This window comes from Vidua macroura, chromosome 29, assembly GCF_024509145.1.
Source record: "Vidua macroura isolate BioBank_ID:100142 chromosome 29, ASM2450914v1, whole genome shotgun sequence".
NCBI lineage: Eukaryota > Metazoa > Chordata > Aves > Passeriformes > Viduidae > Vidua > Vidua macroura.
The window spans coordinates 844,622-859,805 of NC_071599.1; the positions used below are offsets into that span (position 1 = coordinate 844,622).

General features: G+C 58.8%; 5 protein-coding genes across 7 annotated transcripts; 2 read left to right on the forward strand and 3 right to left on the reverse strand.

Annotated features, from left to right (window-relative positions):
- Positions 1 to 2,679: 2,679 nt before the first annotated feature.
- Positions 2,680 to 3,400, reverse strand: LOC128820527 (claw keratin-like). Its single transcript, XM_054001301.1, has one exon. It carries the CDS (start codon positions 3,398 to 3,400, stop codon positions 2,981 to 2,983), a length of 420 nt encoding a protein of 139 aa, XP_053857276.1. The 3' UTR covers positions 2,680 to 2,980.
- Positions 3,401 to 4,520: 1,120 nt separating this feature from the next.
- On the forward strand, positions 4,521 to 5,760 carry LOC128820516 (claw keratin-like). Its single transcript, XM_054001292.1, has 2 exons — positions 4,521 to 4,874; positions 5,272 to 5,760. The coding sequence occupies exon 2, from the start codon at positions 5,293 to 5,295 to the stop codon at positions 5,758 to 5,760; it is 468 nt and encodes a 155-aa protein (XP_053857267.1). The 5' UTR covers positions 4,521 to 4,874; positions 5,272 to 5,292.
- A 1,477-nt stretch (positions 5,761 to 7,237) lies between these two features.
- On the forward strand, positions 7,238 to 10,883 carry LOC128820506 (claw keratin-like). Of its 2 annotated transcripts, none has more exons than XM_054001281.1 (2): positions 7,238 to 7,865; positions 10,442 to 10,883. In XM_054001281.1, the coding sequence occupies exons 1-2, from the start codon at positions 7,407 to 7,409 to the stop codon at positions 10,844 to 10,846; spliced, it is 864 nt and encodes a 287-aa protein (XP_053857256.1). In that variant the 5' UTR covers positions 7,238 to 7,406; the 3' UTR covers positions 10,847 to 10,883. The 2 variants fall into 2 exon arrangements, with proteins under 2 accessions (XP_053857256.1, XP_053857257.1); XM_054001282.1 differs by lacking the exon at positions 7,238 to 7,865 and adding an exon at positions 8,489 to 8,554.
- LOC128820564 (claw keratin-like) lies at positions 8,008 to 8,707 on the reverse strand. The gene has a single exon (XM_054001337.1). It carries the CDS (start codon positions 8,502 to 8,504, stop codon positions 8,169 to 8,171), a length of 336 nt encoding a protein of 111 aa, XP_053857312.1. The 5' UTR covers positions 8,505 to 8,707; the 3' UTR covers positions 8,008 to 8,168.
- Positions 10,884 to 11,995: 1,112 nt separating the features above from the next.
- On the reverse strand, positions 11,996 to 15,184 carry LOC128820528 (feather beta keratin-like). 2 transcript variants are annotated; one of them, XM_054001302.1, is made up of 2 exons: positions 15,030 to 15,184; positions 11,996 to 12,892 (listed from the first exon to the last, which is right to left on the reverse strand). In XM_054001302.1, exon 2 carries the CDS (start codon positions 12,866 to 12,868, stop codon positions 12,461 to 12,463), a length of 408 nt encoding a protein of 135 aa, XP_053857277.1. In that variant the 5' UTR covers positions 12,869 to 12,892; positions 15,030 to 15,184; the 3' UTR covers positions 11,996 to 12,460. The 2 variants fall into 2 exon arrangements, with proteins under 2 accessions (XP_053857277.1, XP_053857278.1); XM_054001303.1 differs by lacking the exon at positions 15,030 to 15,184 and adding an exon at positions 13,971 to 14,059.

The window sequence follows — 15,184 nt, forward strand, 5'->3', positions numbered from 1 at the left end:
TAATTAGGAATTCTCGCTGACAAGCTACATCAGAGAGATAATGACGCAATACAATTATAGACATCAACATCGGGGAGATTGGTGTGGAAACGTGCCCTGGACCCATGGGAGGAACAGCCATGGCCCATCATTACATGACAGCCAGGGTGCTGCTGGAGCTCAGCTCACAGCCCCAGTAAACCCTGCTCTGTCCCTAATCCCTCACGTTGCTTACAAAGAATGCCGAGCATCCTTTGGGACGTGCTGTGCCCAGCCCCGCCACCCTGAGCCCCAGCTCGGCCGTGCCCGTGAGCCAGCCGAGCCCAGCTGGGCCTGTCCTGGGCCACGGGCAGAGCCAGCCTGGCTCTGGGGGGCTCGGCCAAGAGGCCCTGGGCCAGCCCTCGGGGCCAGCTGGGCAATGCAGCCCCTCCAGGAGGGCTCGGCCAGGGCCCAGTTGGCAGACACGGGGCGGGAGGAGCCGCAGGGACCCGGCCCCGCTGCTGCCCTTCGGCCCCTCCCGTGGTGTCCCCTCTGTCACGGCTCTCCCGGGCTCTGTCCCGCCGCTCTCCACCTTCCCTGGGGGTTTGGGGCTTGCCCACCAGTGGCATCTGCCCCCTCTGCTCTTTGCGGGACCATCAAAGGAAACTGGGACACGGAAACCCCAATGTCCTGCAGAACCTCCGAGGGGCAATTCACAGACATGGCAGGGAACCCCAAAACCTTGCAATGAACATTTCTGCTGGCACTGGCAGTCGGTGGGATTTGGGACATGGAATGTGCCTGGATGTCCCTAGAACCTTTGATTGTCCCTGGAACCTGGGACATCCCCCGGCCATGCTCCATCGCCTTCCAGCCGCTCTCGGTGCCCCGCAGCGATCGCTGCCGGCTCCCAGCACAGCCCCAGCTCGGCTCCTGCTCTGCCCACGGCCGGGACACGCGGGGAGCCCTCGCCCAGGGCCCCGCTCGGCGACGGCGGAGGAGAAGCCCCGGCAGCTGCCCGGGCTCCTCCTGCCCGTCCTTGGCCAGCCCAGCCCCGCAGCAGAGTCCCCCCGAGCCAGACCCTGCCCGGCCCCTGGCACGGGGCCTCTCCCGCTCCCTGCCCGGCCCCTGCCCGCTGCGGGCCCCTCTCGGCAGCCCCACAGGAGCCCCGGGCCCCACCGCCAGCCCCCTGCCCGTGGGACACTGCCCGAGGGCCGCTGGAGCCCCAGGGCCCTGGGCAGTGGGGGGCGAGTGCAGCCCCCCAAGGGAGCCGGCCCCGCTCGGGGCTCTCGGGAGGCCCCGGCTCCGCAGGGAGAGGGAGAGCAGCACCACAACCGCACCCACTGCTCCCTCATCCCCTCCACCATTCCTGCACCGCCGCTGCCTCCTGCTCCCGCTTCTCCCGGGGATTCCAGCGCGGCTCCTCAGAGCGCTGCCGGCCCCGCCTCGCCCCCGCTGCGGCTGCAGAAGCCCCTCCTGGCACCGCCGGTGTCACCCAGGCCTCGCCAGGGACACGGCTCTGCCCAGGAGCAGCAGCAGAACTGCCCACAGCCCCGGGCTCCGGGACACACCGGCCTGGCCTTTGCCAACCCTGCTCACGCTGAATGACATGGCCAACATTAAAATATTATTTAATAGATTGGTAATACTGGATACATTGGAACTATTGCCATAATAGGCATACACATTCATAGAATATTGTCTAAAACTGATCTATATGAACTTAAAACAAGTATGGAACCCCAAACCCAGGGAGCTTTTGTTGTTTATTTGATCTGAGGAAGGAATTTTCAGACTGATCAATAGACAAAGGAAGGGACCTCGTGGAGGTGGGAACTCCAAGCTCCTGCTCCAAGAGCTCCACGAGACTGAACCCTGTGGTGGTTCCATGGCGTGGAGAGGAGACTGGGCAAGATCTGCTCGGGTCTGTCTCCTCCCTTCCCAGCTGCCTCCACCTCAAGGCCGACAGGCCAGAACACCTGGGACATGCAGCAGTCATCCTGCATTTCCCTGCACCTTCCATGTGCCCCAGCAATGCCAGCCCAGTGTGGGAGAGGTTTTACAGCGACTTCTGTGAGCCAGAGAGAAGTTTAAGAAGAGGATCCGTGTTCACCCCTGAAAGAATTTCCTACCGAGGTCGTTGACACAGAAACCAAGAAAGAAAGAAGGAGAAATAAGAGACACCTGCGGCTACCTCTTCCAATGCGCACTTTGTTTGTCTCTCCTGACCAATGAGAAAAGTGAAATTCCTGAGTTTTGTAGGAATGTATAAAAAGCATATGTGCAAGAATAAAACCAGGTTTGAAGCCTTCTGAAAATGCAGTGTGTTGCTCTGCGTTGTGACCATCTCAACTGCAACAGTGCAGTCCCAGAGGCGATTTCCGCTTTGCTGCTTTGGCTGAGGATTCGGAAGAGTTTCTGCAGGAGCCTCGTGGTCCTTTCCCATGGTCAGTGAGGGCATTGGGGATGTCCTACGGGTCCTGCTGCTGGGAGAGCACGGGGAGCTGTGAGGGATGTGCTCCCCAGAGGCAGCGGGGTCAGACATGCCCAGCTGGGACACACGGAGCCAGCTGTGCCCGGGCTCCAGGGCACCTCCCAGGGCGATTGCAAGAGCCCAGCAGACAGCCCGGAGATTGGGGCAGCGGGAAAAGGGAGGATGAAGGAAAACCAGGAGTCAACATTGCAATGCAAGAGAGCTTTTATTGCAGGGGGAGGGCAGGAGGGGCTGGGCAGAGGAGCAGGGCCATGGCCAAGGGCTTGCCGTGGCCTGGCCCTGGGCACAGCCGGGCGAGTAGGAGCAGCAGCCCCAGGCCAGTCTCTAGCACCGGGGCACCAGGAGCCCCACGGGGATGCTCAGGAAGGGCAGGGACAAGGCAGAGCTGGTTCCCAAGCTGGCACGAGGCTGCCGAGGTGCGGAGCCCGGCCATGCCCAAGGGGTTTTGGTCCACAGAGCGTCGGGTCGGGATGTGCCAGGGTTTCTCCTGGAGCCCTTCTTGTTCTGAGGCAGCACTGGGGCTGGGGCTTAGCAGGGCCAGCAGTTGCCATTCAGGTAGCGGTGGCCACTGCTCCAGCCGCCGTAGCCACAGCTCCCATAGCCCCCATAGCCCCCAAGGCCTCCATAGCCCCAACCCCCGTAGCCACCACGGCTTCCATAGCCCCAGCCTCCATAACCTCCATAGCCCCCAAGGGCCCCGTAGCCCGCACGGCTTCCAAAGGCGCCCCCGGAGCCGGCTCCCACATAGGGAGCTCCGGCCGAGCCCACGGCGCTCTGCTGCGGGAAGGAGCTGAGGATGGGCCCAGGGAAGGTGACCACCGAGGCCGGGGGCTGGATGACCACCGTGGAGTCGGGGCACTGCCGCACGCAGGGCTCGTTGCAGGTGTCAGCCAGAGGGGCCGGGGTGGCCACCCCGCAGCTGGGGACACACAGGCTGGAGCAGGACATCCTTGAGACTGGTGAAGGCTTCTGGAAAACGCCCTGGGAAGAAGCAAATGTGTAAGGAAGGAATTCCCTGGAAGGGGACCAAGAGAGATCCCCAACAGACTTCGGAGATCTGCACTTACCCAGATGATGAGAGGAGTCAAGTGGAGAAGTGCGGATGGAGCTCTGCATGCAGCTCTGCCCTTTTATACACCCCAGAGAGCCTGGGGCTTCAGGAAAAGGGTGGTGACAAAAAACCCGAGTAATCAGGAATTCAGGGTGACGAGCGTCATCAGAGCGATAATGTTGCAAGATAATTCCATGGCATCCCCTCATTGGGGACACAGGTGTGAAAACATGTCCTGGACATGAAGGAAGTGATCAGAGGGACAGCCGTGGCCCATTATTAGGTGACAGCCAGGGTGCTGCTGGAGCTCAGCTCACAGCCCCAATAAATCCTGCTCTGTCCCTAATCCCTCACTTTGCTTACAGAGAACAATTCCCGGCATCTGGCAGCACCTTGGAAGCGCTGCCCCAGCCATCACCCCTGTCATTACCGACCTTTTATGGGCTGGTAAACAGAGGCAGCGGCAGCTTGGGCAAAGGAGAAGCCATTCTCGGGATGTCTCCCAAATCCCACCGACTGCCAGTCCCAGCAGAAATGTCCATTGCAAGGTTTTGGGGTTCCCTGCCATGTCTGTGAATTGCCCCTCGGAGGTTCTGCAGAACATTGGGGTTTCCGTGTCCCAGTTTCCTTTGATGGTCCCGCAAAGAGCAGAGGGGGCAGATGCCACTGGTGGGCAAGCCCCAAACCCCCAGGGAAGGGGGAAAGCGGCGGGCGAGAGCCCAGGAGAGCCGTGACAGAGGGGACACCACGGGAGGGGCCGAAGGGCAGCAGCGGGGCCGGGTCCCTGCGGCTCCTCCCGCCCCGTGTCTGCCAGCTGGGCCCTGGCCGAGCCCTCCTGGAGGGGCTGCATTGCCCAGCTGGCCCCGAGGGCTGGCCCAGGGCCTCTTGGCCGAGCCCCCCAGAGCCAGGCTGGCTCTGCCCGTGGCCCAGGAGAGGCCCAGCTGGGCTCGGCTGGCTCACGGGCACGGCCGAGCTGGGGCTCAGGGTGGCGGGGCTGGGCACAGCACGTCCCAAAGGATGCTCGGCATTCTTTGTAGGCAACGTGAGGGATTAGGGACAGAGCAGGGTTTATTGGGGCTGTGAGCTGAGCTCCAGCAGCACCCTGGCTGTCATGTAATGATGGGCCATGGCTGTTCCTCCCATGGGTCCAGGGCACGTTTCCACACCAATCTCCCCGATGTTGATGTCTATAATTGTATTGCGTCATTATCTCTCTGATGTAGCTTGTCAGCGTGAATTCCTAATTACCTGGGTTTTTTTGCCACCGCTCCCTTTCCTGATGCCCCAGGCCCTTGGGGAGATGTATAAAAGGCCCAAAGGTTTCACAGAGCTCTATCCACCTTCCACTGCTTGACTCGCCTTGTCAACTTGGTAAGTCCAGCATTTCCTCCTCTTTCCTTCTCCATCCGTGGCTTTCTCAAGGAATCTTTGGGGCTTTCTGGGGGAACCTTTGGCTGTGTGCCCCTCTCGCTCTGCCAGTGCAGAGCTGGGAAGGCTGGGGCTACACCAGGTGACTGAGGGCTTTTGGAAGCTTGAGGACTTTGCTCCTTCGGATGTCAAAGTCTTCTTCATTGCCATGGGCAAGCAAGACTCCGGGATGGTGAGGGCAGCAAGGGATGTGAGCAGGCATTTCGATGGGACGGGGCTGTGTTCAGAAGGGCTGGGATGATCGTGAGTGAGTTCTGGGCCACCGGGAGCAGGTGGGCGAGAGCAGCAGGGCTTTGGGCCGAGTCCTTGGTGTGAGCCGTGGCTGTGCCTTGTCTTGCAGCTTTGCCAGCCGAGCCGAAGGATGTCCTGCTCCAGCCTGTGTGTCCCCAGCTGCGGGGTGGCCACCCCGGCCCCTCTGGCTGACACCTGCAACGAGCCCTGCGTGCGGCAGTGCCCCGACTCCACGGTGGTCATCCAGCCCCCGGCCTCGGTGGTCACCTTCCCTGGGCCCATCCTCAGCTCCTTCCCGCAGCAGAGCGCCGTGGGCTCGGCCGGAGCTCCCTACGTGGGAGCCGGCTCCGGGGGCGCCTTTGGAAGCCGTGCGGGCTACGGGGCCCTTGGGGGCTATGGAGGTTATGGAGGCTGGGGCTATGGAAGCCGTGGTGGCTACGGGGGTTGGGGCTATGGAGGCCGTGGGGGCTACGGGGGCTGGGGTTGTGGAGGCTGGGGCTATGGAGGCCTTGGGGGCTATGGGGGCTATGGGAGCTGTGGCTACGGCGGCTGGAGCAGTGGCCACCGCTACCTGAATGGCAACTGCTGGCCCTGCTAAGCCCCAGCCCCAGTGCTGCCTCAGAACAAGAAGGGCTCCAGGAGAAACCCCGGCACATCCCGTCCCGACGCTCTGTGGACCAAAACCCCTTGGGCATGGCCGGGCTCCGCACCTCGGCAGCCTCGTGCCAGCTTGGGAACCAGCTCTGCCTTGTCCCTGACCTTCCTGAGCATCCCCGCGGGGCTCCTGGTGCCCTGGTGCGAAAGACTGGCCCAGGGCTGCTGCTCCTGCTCGCCCGGCTGTGCCCAGGGCCAGGCCACGGCAAGCCCTTGGCCATGGCCCTGCTCCTCTGCCCAGCCCCTCCTGCCCTCCCCCTGCAATAAAAGCTCTCTTGCATTGCAATGTTGACTCCTGGTTTTCCTTCATCCTCCCTTTTCCCGCTGCCCCAATCTCTGGGCTGTCTGCTGGGCTCTTGCAATCGCCCTGGGAGGTGCCCTGGAGCCCGGGCACAGCTGGCTCCGTGTGTCCCAGCTGGGCATGTCTGACCCCGCTGCCTCTGGGGAGCACATCCCTCACAGCTCCCCGTGCTCTCCCAGCAGCAGGAGCCGCAGGACATCCCCAATGCCCTCATTGACCACGGGAAAGGACCACGAGGCTCCTGCAGAAACTCTTCCGAATCCTCAGCCGAAGCAGCAAAGCTAAAATCGCCTCTGGGACTGCGCTGTTGCAGTTGAGATGGTCATAACACAGAGCAACACACTGCATTTTCAGAAGGCTGCAAACCTGGTTTTATTCTAGCACGCAAGCTTTTTATACATTCCTACAAAACTCAGGAATTTACACATTGGTCAGGAGAGACAAATAAAGTTATCCATAGAATAGACAATTGCAGGTTTCCCTTATTTCTCCTTTCTTTCTTAGTTTCTGTGTCAACGACCTCGGTAGGAAATTCTTTCAGGGGTGAACACGGATCCTCTTCTTAAACTTCTCTCTGGCTCACAGAAGTCGCTGTAAAACCTCTCCCACACTGGGCTGGCATTGCTGTGGCACATGGAAGGTGCAGGGAAATGCAGGATGACCGCTGCATGTCCCAGGTGTTCTGGCCTGTCGGCCTTGAGGTGGAGGCAGCTGGGAAGGGAGGAGACAGACCCGAGCAGATCTTGCCCAGTCTCCTCTCCACGCCATGGAACCACCACAGGGTTCAGTCTCGTGGAGCTCTTGGAGCAGGAGCTTGGAGTTCCCACCTCCACGAGGTCCCTTCCTTTGTCTATTGATCAGTCTGAAAATTCCTTCCTCAGATCAAATAAACAACAAAAGCTCCCTGGGTTTGGGGTTCCATACTTGTTTTAAGTTCATATAGATCAGTTTTAGACAATATTCTATGAATGTGTATGCCTATTATGGCAATAGTTCCAATGTATCCAGTATTACCAATCTATTAAATAATATTTTAATGTTGGCCATGTCATTCAGCGTGAGCAGGGTTGGCAAAGGCCAGGCCGGTGTGTCCCGGAGCCCGGGGCTGTGGGCAGTTCTGCTGCTGCTCCTGGGCAGAGCCGTGTCCCTGGCGAGGCCTGGGTGACACCGGCGGTGCCAGGAGGGGCTTCTGCAGCCGCAGCGGGGGCGAGGCGGGGCCGGCAGCGCTCTGAGGAGCCGCGCTGGAATCCCCGGGAGAAGCGGGAGCAGGAGGCAGCGGCGGTGCAGGAATGGTGGAGGGGATGAGGGAGCAGTGGGTGCGGTTGTGGTGCTGCTCTCCCTCTCCCTGCGGAGCCGGGGCCTCCCGAGAGCCCCGAGCGGGGCCGGCTCCCTTGGGGGGCTGCACTCGCCCCCCACTGCCCAGGGCCCTGGGGCTCCAGCGGCCCTCGGGCAGTGTCCCACGGGCAGGGGGCTGGCGGTGGGGCCCGGGGCTCCTGTGGGGCTGCCGAGAGGGGCCCGCAGCGGGCAGGGGCCGGGCAGGGAGCGGGAGAGGCCCCGTGCCAGGGGCCGGGCAGGGTCTGGCTCGGGGGGACTCTGCTGCGGGGCTGGGCTGGCCAAGGACGGGCAGGAGGAGCCCGGGCAGCTGCCGGGGCTTCTCCTCCGCCGTCGCCGAGCGGGGCTGGCGGGACCCCAGAGGAAAGCGGCCCGGGCTGGGCAGCGGTTGCGGAGCAAAGAGCAGCCGAGAGCCGGTGACCATTGCAATGCGAGCCAGGTTTTATTGCCGTGCGGGGGCAAGGGGGGGTCTGCAGCGGAGCGGGGCCCTGGGCGAGGGCTCCCCGCGTGTCCCGGCCCCCGGCAGAGCCGGAGGCGAGTTGGGGTCGTGCCAGGAGCGGTCAGCGATCGCTGCGGGGCTCCGAGCCCGGCAGGAAGGCGGCGGAGCGGGGCCGGGGGATGTCTGCCGGTCTGTTCTTCCATCGGGCCTTGGCGAGCGGGGATGGGCCGGGCGCGTTCCTGGAGCTCTCCCGGCTCGGGGGGCGCGCTCGGGCTGGGGCTTAGCAGGGCCCGCAGCCTCTGGGGACGCCGCAGCTGCCCCCAAAACCTCCGAATCCCCCAAAACCTCCATAGCCCCCAAAGCCCCCGGAGCCGCCGGAGCCCGCACGGCGTCCGGAGGAGCCGCCGAAGCCGCCTCCGACGTAGGGAGCTCCGGCCGAGCCCACGGCGCTCTGCTGCGGGAAGGAGCTGAGGATGGGCCCGGGGAAGGTGACCACCGAGGCCGGGGGCTGGATGACCACCGTGGAGTCGGGGCACTGCCGCACGCAGGGCTGGTTGCAGGTGTCAGCCAGAGGGGCCGGGGAGGCCACGCCGCAGCTGGGGACACAGCAGGACATCCTGGAGACTGGTAGAGGCTTCTGGAAAACACCCCGGGAAAGAGGCAAAGGTGTGAGGCTGGAGTGGTGTTGAGAGAGATCCTCAAGAGGCTTCACAGAGCTGCACTTACCCGAGTGATGAGAGGAGTCAAGTGCTGGAGTGTGGATGGAGCTGTGCAAGGAGCTCAGCCCTTTTATACACCCCAGAGAGCCTGGGGCTTCAGGAAGGGGGGTGCGGGCAGATCACCCCCAGTAATTTGGAATTCACGCTGAGAAGCTTCATAAATTGAGGGGACGCAGGAAAATTCTGTCATTCCCCCCCATTGTGGACATTGGTGTGGACATGAGTGGACAAGAGAGAGGCGCTTGCAGGCACAGCCGTGGCCCATCATTAGGTGACAGCCAGGGTGCTGCTGGAGCTCAGCCCACAGCCCCAATAAACCCTGCTCTGTCCCTAATCCCTCACTTTGCTTACAAAGAATCCTGAGCATCTTCTGGGACACGGCTGTGCCCAGCCCCCCCACCCTGAGCCCCAGCCCGGCCGTGCCCGTGAGCCAGCCGAGCCCAGCTGGGCCTGTCCTGGGCCACGGGCAGAGCCAGCCTGGCTCTGGGGGGCTCGGCCAAGAGGCCCTGGGCCAGCCCTCGGGGCCAGCTGGGCAATCAGAGGAGGGCTGGGCAAGCACCCAGGCTGGAGGGTCTGGGTGGTTCTTGGTCCTCTCTCTGCTTTCCTTGCTTCTCTCTGTATGTGTTCCCTTACTCTGAGGAGTTTATCCGACTGCTCATCCCACCCGTGTCAGGCCCACATCCGTGCCAAGGTGGATTGTTGGTGAAGCTTCATCTGATACGGGATCTCCCCCTCTTTTTGCACTGCCATGCGGTGAATCGGGGACTTAACAAATCCCCCAGTGGCACAAAAAATTCCTTAGGGATTCTCCCTCCCAGAACACCCTGTGCCCAGCCCTGTGCCAGGTGGGGTGGCCCTCCTCAGGCAGGACATGGGGGCTGCTGTCCCCCTGTGCTCCCCCCAGCCTGCCCCACTCCAGGACTCTGGTCCTGCCACGTTTGGCGTTTGGGATGTGCCCCGAGTGGGTGGGATGGCTTCTCCCTCCCGGCGTCCCTATTTAACAGCCCGTAAAAAGGAATTAATGACAGATGTGCCGGCTGTGCCCAGGATTTCAAAGCGCTCCTGAGTGATGCCCAAAATTCCCATGCATGAGCAAAGCGGGGGATTAGTGACAAACCAGGGTTTATTGGGGCTGTGAGCTCGGCTTCAGCAACAAATTATCTTACACGCAGAGACTGGTCACGGTCTGTCCCTTCAGGGCCTGGTAGCTCTCCAGGGCACCTTTACTCGTTCCTAGCCCCAATTAGGATCAATGTAATTACCCCACGTTTCAGTTTGTGTCATGAATTTTGTCTGCTTGATTCCATGGTTTGCTGGGGCTCTGTCACCACCCTGGACGGTGCCCCAGGCACTCCGGGCTGTATAAAAGGTCCGAGGGCTCCACAGGGCTCCATCCAGCTCTCCCCACTTGACTCTGCTCATTGATTGCTGTGGTGAGTCCGAGCCTTCCCTCTTCCCTCCGTCCCCCCTTCCTCCTCTGTGCCTTCCCCAGGGAATCTTTGCTGCCATTTCCCGAGGAATCTCTGTGCCCGTGCTGCAGCAGCTGTCCCAGGTCAGGGTTGGGGTGCTTGGGGTAACACCAGTGGGCTCAAGGCCTCTGGGAGCCTGGTGATTTGGATGAGGGAGTTTTTCTTCATTGCCATGGGCAGGCGAGAGCCGGGGGTGGTGAGGGTAGCAGGGGATCCCAGGAGCCGTGCCAGCCGTGCCAGGGCCTTGCTGGGAAGGCCTGGGATGATCGTGAGCGAATCCTGGGCCACGGGGAGCAGGTGGGCAAGAGCAGCAGGGCTTTGGGCCGAGTCCTTGGTGTGAGCCGTGGCTGTGCCTTGTCTTGCAGCTTTGCCAGCCGAGCCGAAGGATGTCCTGCTCCAGCCTGTGTGTCCCCAGCTGCGGGGTGGCCACCCCGGCCCCTCTGGCTGACACCTGCAACGAGCCCTGCGTGCGGCAGTGCCCCGACTCCACAGTGGTCATCCAGCCCCCGGCCTCGGTGGTCACCTTCCCCGGGCCCATCCTCAGCTCCTTCCCGCAGCAGAGCACTGTGGGCTCGGCCGGAGCTCCCTACGTGGGAGCCGGCTCCGGGGGCGCCTTTGGAAGCCGTGGGGGCTATGGGGCCTTTGGGGGCCTTGGGGGCTTTGGGGGCTATGGAGGTTTTGGGGGTTATGGCAGCTTTGGCGGTTTTGGGGGCTCTGGGATCTGTGGCCGTGGGTCCAGGTCCTTCGGGGGCTCCTGTGGGCCCTGCTAAGCCCCAAATCCCAGCGGAGCTCAGCGCTGCCCCTGCCCGCGGGCTCCTCCAGCAGCCCCTGCTGTCTTGTGCCGCCTGAGCCGGGGTGAAGCTGCAGCCCCTGCTCAGGGCCGGCCCAGCAGCCCCGGGAGCTGCAGGGTCCCCGTCACTGCCAGGTGACCCTGCAGAGCCTCGGCTGGCACCTTTGGGGCTCCCAGCACTGCCTCCAAAAGCTGCCCCCTCTCTGCCACACCAGCCCTCTGTGCCCAGCCTGGGCTGAGGCTCTGCCCTGCTCCGAGCCCCGAACTTGCCCTGGGAAGGGGCAATCTCTGGGTTGGAGCCCTGAGCTGGGCCTCGCTGCTGCCTTGGGATTTTCGTGTTTCCAACGCCTTGCTGCTGGTTTGTCTCTTGCTGACACCGCCTGTGGCCTTTTCATCCACAATAAAGAATCTGCATTGCATGAATGATTTCTTTTGGTGTGGATTTCTTCATCATGGCTGTAAATACGTCTCTAACTGAGCGGTGGTGTGGAATGTCCCATCATGGAATCACAGGGTGGTTTGGGTTGGGAGGGACCTTAAAACTCATCCCGTTCCACCCCCTGCCGTGGGCAGGGGCACCTTCCCCTGTCCCAGGGTGCTCCAAGCCCTGTCCTGACTTTGGACACTACCAGAGATGGGGCAGCCCCAGCTTCTCTGGGAAATCCATCCCAGGGGCTCTGCACCCTCACAGGGGACCATTCCTGCCCAATGTCCCACCTAAACCTCCTCTCCTTGGGTCTGAGCCCATTCCCCCTTGTTCTGGCACCCCATCCCTTATGAATTGTCTCTCCCCGTGGTCCTTGAAGCCCCTTCAGGTCCTGCAAGGCCACAACTGGGTCATCCCAAAGCTTCTCAAGGGTAAAAATTCCCAGCTCTCCCAGCAGAGCTGCTCCATCCCTCGGATCCCATCCTGGAGCCTCCTCTGGGCTCTCTCCTCTCCTCTCCCTGAGGGGGTTTTCCAAATGCTCCTGGAGCTCTGGCAGCCCTGGGGCCGTGCCCATTCCCTGGGGAGCCTGGTCAGTGCCCAGCAACCTCTGGGGGAAGATTTTCCCTGATCTCCCACCCAAACCTTCCTTTTTTATTTTTTTTTATTTTTTTTTTAATGTGATAAAGGAAAACAGAAAATGTATTTTGGTAGAGAAAATTTATTTGGAAAGAGAAGCTTTCCTCCAATTGTGGAACAAGACTGTACAGGAAACAAAGAGCATCGTTCCAGGGGTTCAGCGAGGCTCTGGCAAATCACCAGCATCCAAATGATGCCGCTTGTAAAAACGGGGAATTTCCCTTTTTGGCAGCGTTGCCGCGTGCAATTCCGAGTATTTCAAGTCACCTCTCTAAGCTCAGTGCCAGTAAAAAATCCGGGATAAGCCAAAGCACGGCGGAAGCAGACGACTGCGCTGCAAAGCTGCGGGAGAACAGCTCTAAATTAAGGGAAAAAAACCGAGGAATTGCAACAGGAGCCCGCCTGTCCCGGGGGCTGAGCTCCCGCAGCTCTCGGGAGGAGCCGGAGCAGCCCGGGGGCCGCTGCCGCAGCCGCACCGCCAACGACAGCTCGGATTTCACCCGGAATTTCCCTTGCTGCCCGTTCCGGGGCTCAGCACGTCCAGCGCTTCCCGGAGCGGTAGGAATTGCAGGGATGAGTCCATTGCGAGGAGTAGCTGTAGGAATATTTGGGGGCGCAGCGCGGCTCGGCACGGGCCATCACCGGCGTTGCCACTTTGTCCCCCGCCGCCTCCAGCCTGGCCGTGACCTCGGTAGGCAGCGCGGCCGCGGCCGGGGGCTCGCCCAGGGCCACTTCCGAGGGCTCCGAGGCTCCCACGACGGTTTGCTGCGGGTACGTGGTGAGGATGGGCCCCGGGAAGGTGACCACCACGGGCGGGGGGTAGATGATGACCCGCGAGTCGCCGCAGGCCACCACGCACGGCTCGTTGGTGCTGCTGGCCAACGGCTGGGGACACTTGGGCTCGCAGGGGGTGGCACAGGCCAGCTGAGTGGAAGCCATCGCTCGGCGGTGCTGGGGGAGAGCCTGCGGGGTTAAAAAAAAAAACAAACAAAGCTCCAAAAGCGAAACGAACGACTCCCGGCGGCTCTTGGCTGTTGGCGTTTGGCTCTAAGAGATGAAATTGGGATGGAGACAGAATTTGAGCGCTGGTTTATTGACATTTGGCTCTAAAAGATCGTCAGAGAAAATTGGGATACAGACAAACCTGAGCTCTTGTTTATTGACATTTGGTTCTAAGGGTCGTTAGAGATAATCGAGATAAAGACACGAGCCGAGCGCAGGTTTGTTGGCATTTGGCTCTAAGTGGTTTTTAGAGATAATCGAGATATCTCTAAAAGGATATTGTGTTCCTAAACTCGGGAAAAGACAAGAATTGAGCACATGACTACTGACATTCTTAACTCGGGTAAGAACAACAGCTGATCGCTTGTTTGTTGACATTTGGCTCTAAGACCTCGTTAGAGATAATTTATATAAAAACCAGAATTGCTCTCTTGGCTATTGACATTTCGCTTTGAGATCTTTTTAGGGATAATTGAGAAAAAGACAAGAACTGATCTCTTGGTTATTGACATTTGTCTTTAAGAGATCCTGGGAGGTAATTTAGATATTTTTATGTCCCACCTTTAACTTCAACCCCCCGATTTGTTCTGAATTCCTGTTAAATTTTCCTTTTCTCCTCTTCCCCGGGAGCAGAACTCCTCCTCTTTCCTTCCGTGCCACCTCCAAGCCCCGGCCCTGCCCCAAACCCTCCCGGCCCTTTGGAGGAATTCCCGAGGACGCGCTCGAACTGGTTCCCACAGCGCCTCTGTTCTTCCCACACGGGAATAAAAGCAAAAAACAAACAAACAAACAAACAAAAAAAACCAAAAAAACCCCAAAAAAACCAAACCACAAAACAAAACAAAACAAAACAAAACAAAACAAAAAAAACCCAAACAAAACAACAACAACAACAACAAAAAAACAACAAACAAAAGAACCCAAAAAACCACAACACCCCCCCCCAAAAAAAAAAAAAAACAAAACAACAAACAAACCCAAACCAAAACAAAAAAATCCGGATTTGGATTTTCCACTTATTTAAGCGTGGAATAATCACCTTAGCACCCTGCTTAGTTTTTGTATTATTTTTCTTGCAGATTCCTGTTGTTTTCAGGCAGGAAAATATTCTGCTAAAACACAGGGGAAAAAAGCAAAAGGCTGAGAATAAGTGGGAGTGTTAAGTGCTCGTTTAATAAATGAAATGTATAATTAAAATATTTATATAATATAATATATATATTAAAATATTTATGTAGTGATAAGTCAAGCCAAATAAGAAAATTACATTTTCACCTAGGGGAAATTCATTCAATAATGTTTACTTCTTCAGGTTAAATCCTCACATAAAAGCCTGGTGCAGCATCAGAATATTTTTAAAGCTTGTAAATCAAATTTATCCTTTTGATAATTAAATTAAAAAATCGTAAAAACCCATGCAGGGCATTTTCCTCCAAATTCCCTCAAGTTAGAACGCAGCACTGACCTACAGAAATGCTGAATTTAATTTCTGTGAAAGCGCTTTAGGATTGTAAATCAGTTTTAAGAGTTAAAAATGAAAGTTATTGGCACAGTTATGTTAATAGTCCGTAATAATCGCTTGGTGTAGTGGCTCCAATTAAATTAAGGATGGGCTGATCCAAACAGCAGCAGAGCTGCACCGAGCTCACTTCCAAGCAGGATTTTCCACAGTTTTCCATGAATCCCACCTCCCTGACCGCGCCTCACAACCAAACGCGATGTTAAATCCATTCCCGAAACTTTCCCAAATATTTCTGCAGAATCAAGAGACGGAAATCCCTCATTCATTTATCTCCCACCTTTAACTTTCCCGCCCCGATTTGTTCTGAATTCCTGTTAAATTTTCCTTTTCTCTTCTTCGCGGGAGCAGAACTCCTCCTCTTTCCTTCCGTGCCACCTCCAGATTAATAAATTCCAAAGCCCCGGGAAAGCTCCGCTTGGATTTTTGCACCCTTTGCCCAAGCACGGAAAGCACCAGCGGGACAGCGCTCCTAAATCCCTCAGAACCAGAACATTCAGGCAAGCTTCAGCCCCGATTTTGAGGAGAAATCCACGCAAAAGCAGAAGGAAACTGGAGAGTTTTAGAGTCCAAACTTACTCAGAGAGGCGGAGAGAAGGAGTCGGGAGAGGCAGTGAGGAGATGCCAGGCTGCAGAGGGGTTTTATATCCTGCCCCGATGGCCGGGGGCGGCTGAGCCACCCTTTGTTAAAGCGCTTTAATGACTCGGGAGCGCAGCCCGGTGCACGGATCGCT

Excerpts from the sequence above, each read along its gene's own strand:
- LOC128820527 (XM_054001301.1), bottom strand. The coding sequence starts at position 3,400 with ATGTCCTGCTCCAGCCTGTGTGTCCCCAGCTGCGGGGTGGCCACCCCG.
- LOC128820516 (XM_054001292.1), top strand. The coding sequence starts at position 5,293 with ATGTCCTGCTCCAGCCTGTGTGTCCCCAGCTGCGGGGTGGCCACCCCG.
- LOC128820506 (XM_054001281.1), top strand. The coding sequence starts at position 7,407 with ATGGTGGAGGGGATGAGGGAGCAGTGGGTGCGGTTGTGGTGCTGCTCT. Across the intron at positions 7,866-10,441 it reads CAAAGAGCAGCCGAGAGCCG|CTTTGCCAGCCGAGCCGAAG; the intron begins GTGACCATTGCA and ends CTTGTCTTGCAG.
- LOC128820564 (XM_054001337.1), bottom strand. The coding sequence starts at position 8,504 with ATGTCCTGCTGTGTCCCCAGCTGCGGCGTGGCCTCCCCGGCCCCTCTG.
- LOC128820528 (XM_054001302.1), bottom strand. The coding sequence starts at position 12,868 with ATGGCTTCCACTCAGCTGGCCTGTGCCACCCCCTGCGAGCCCAAGTGT.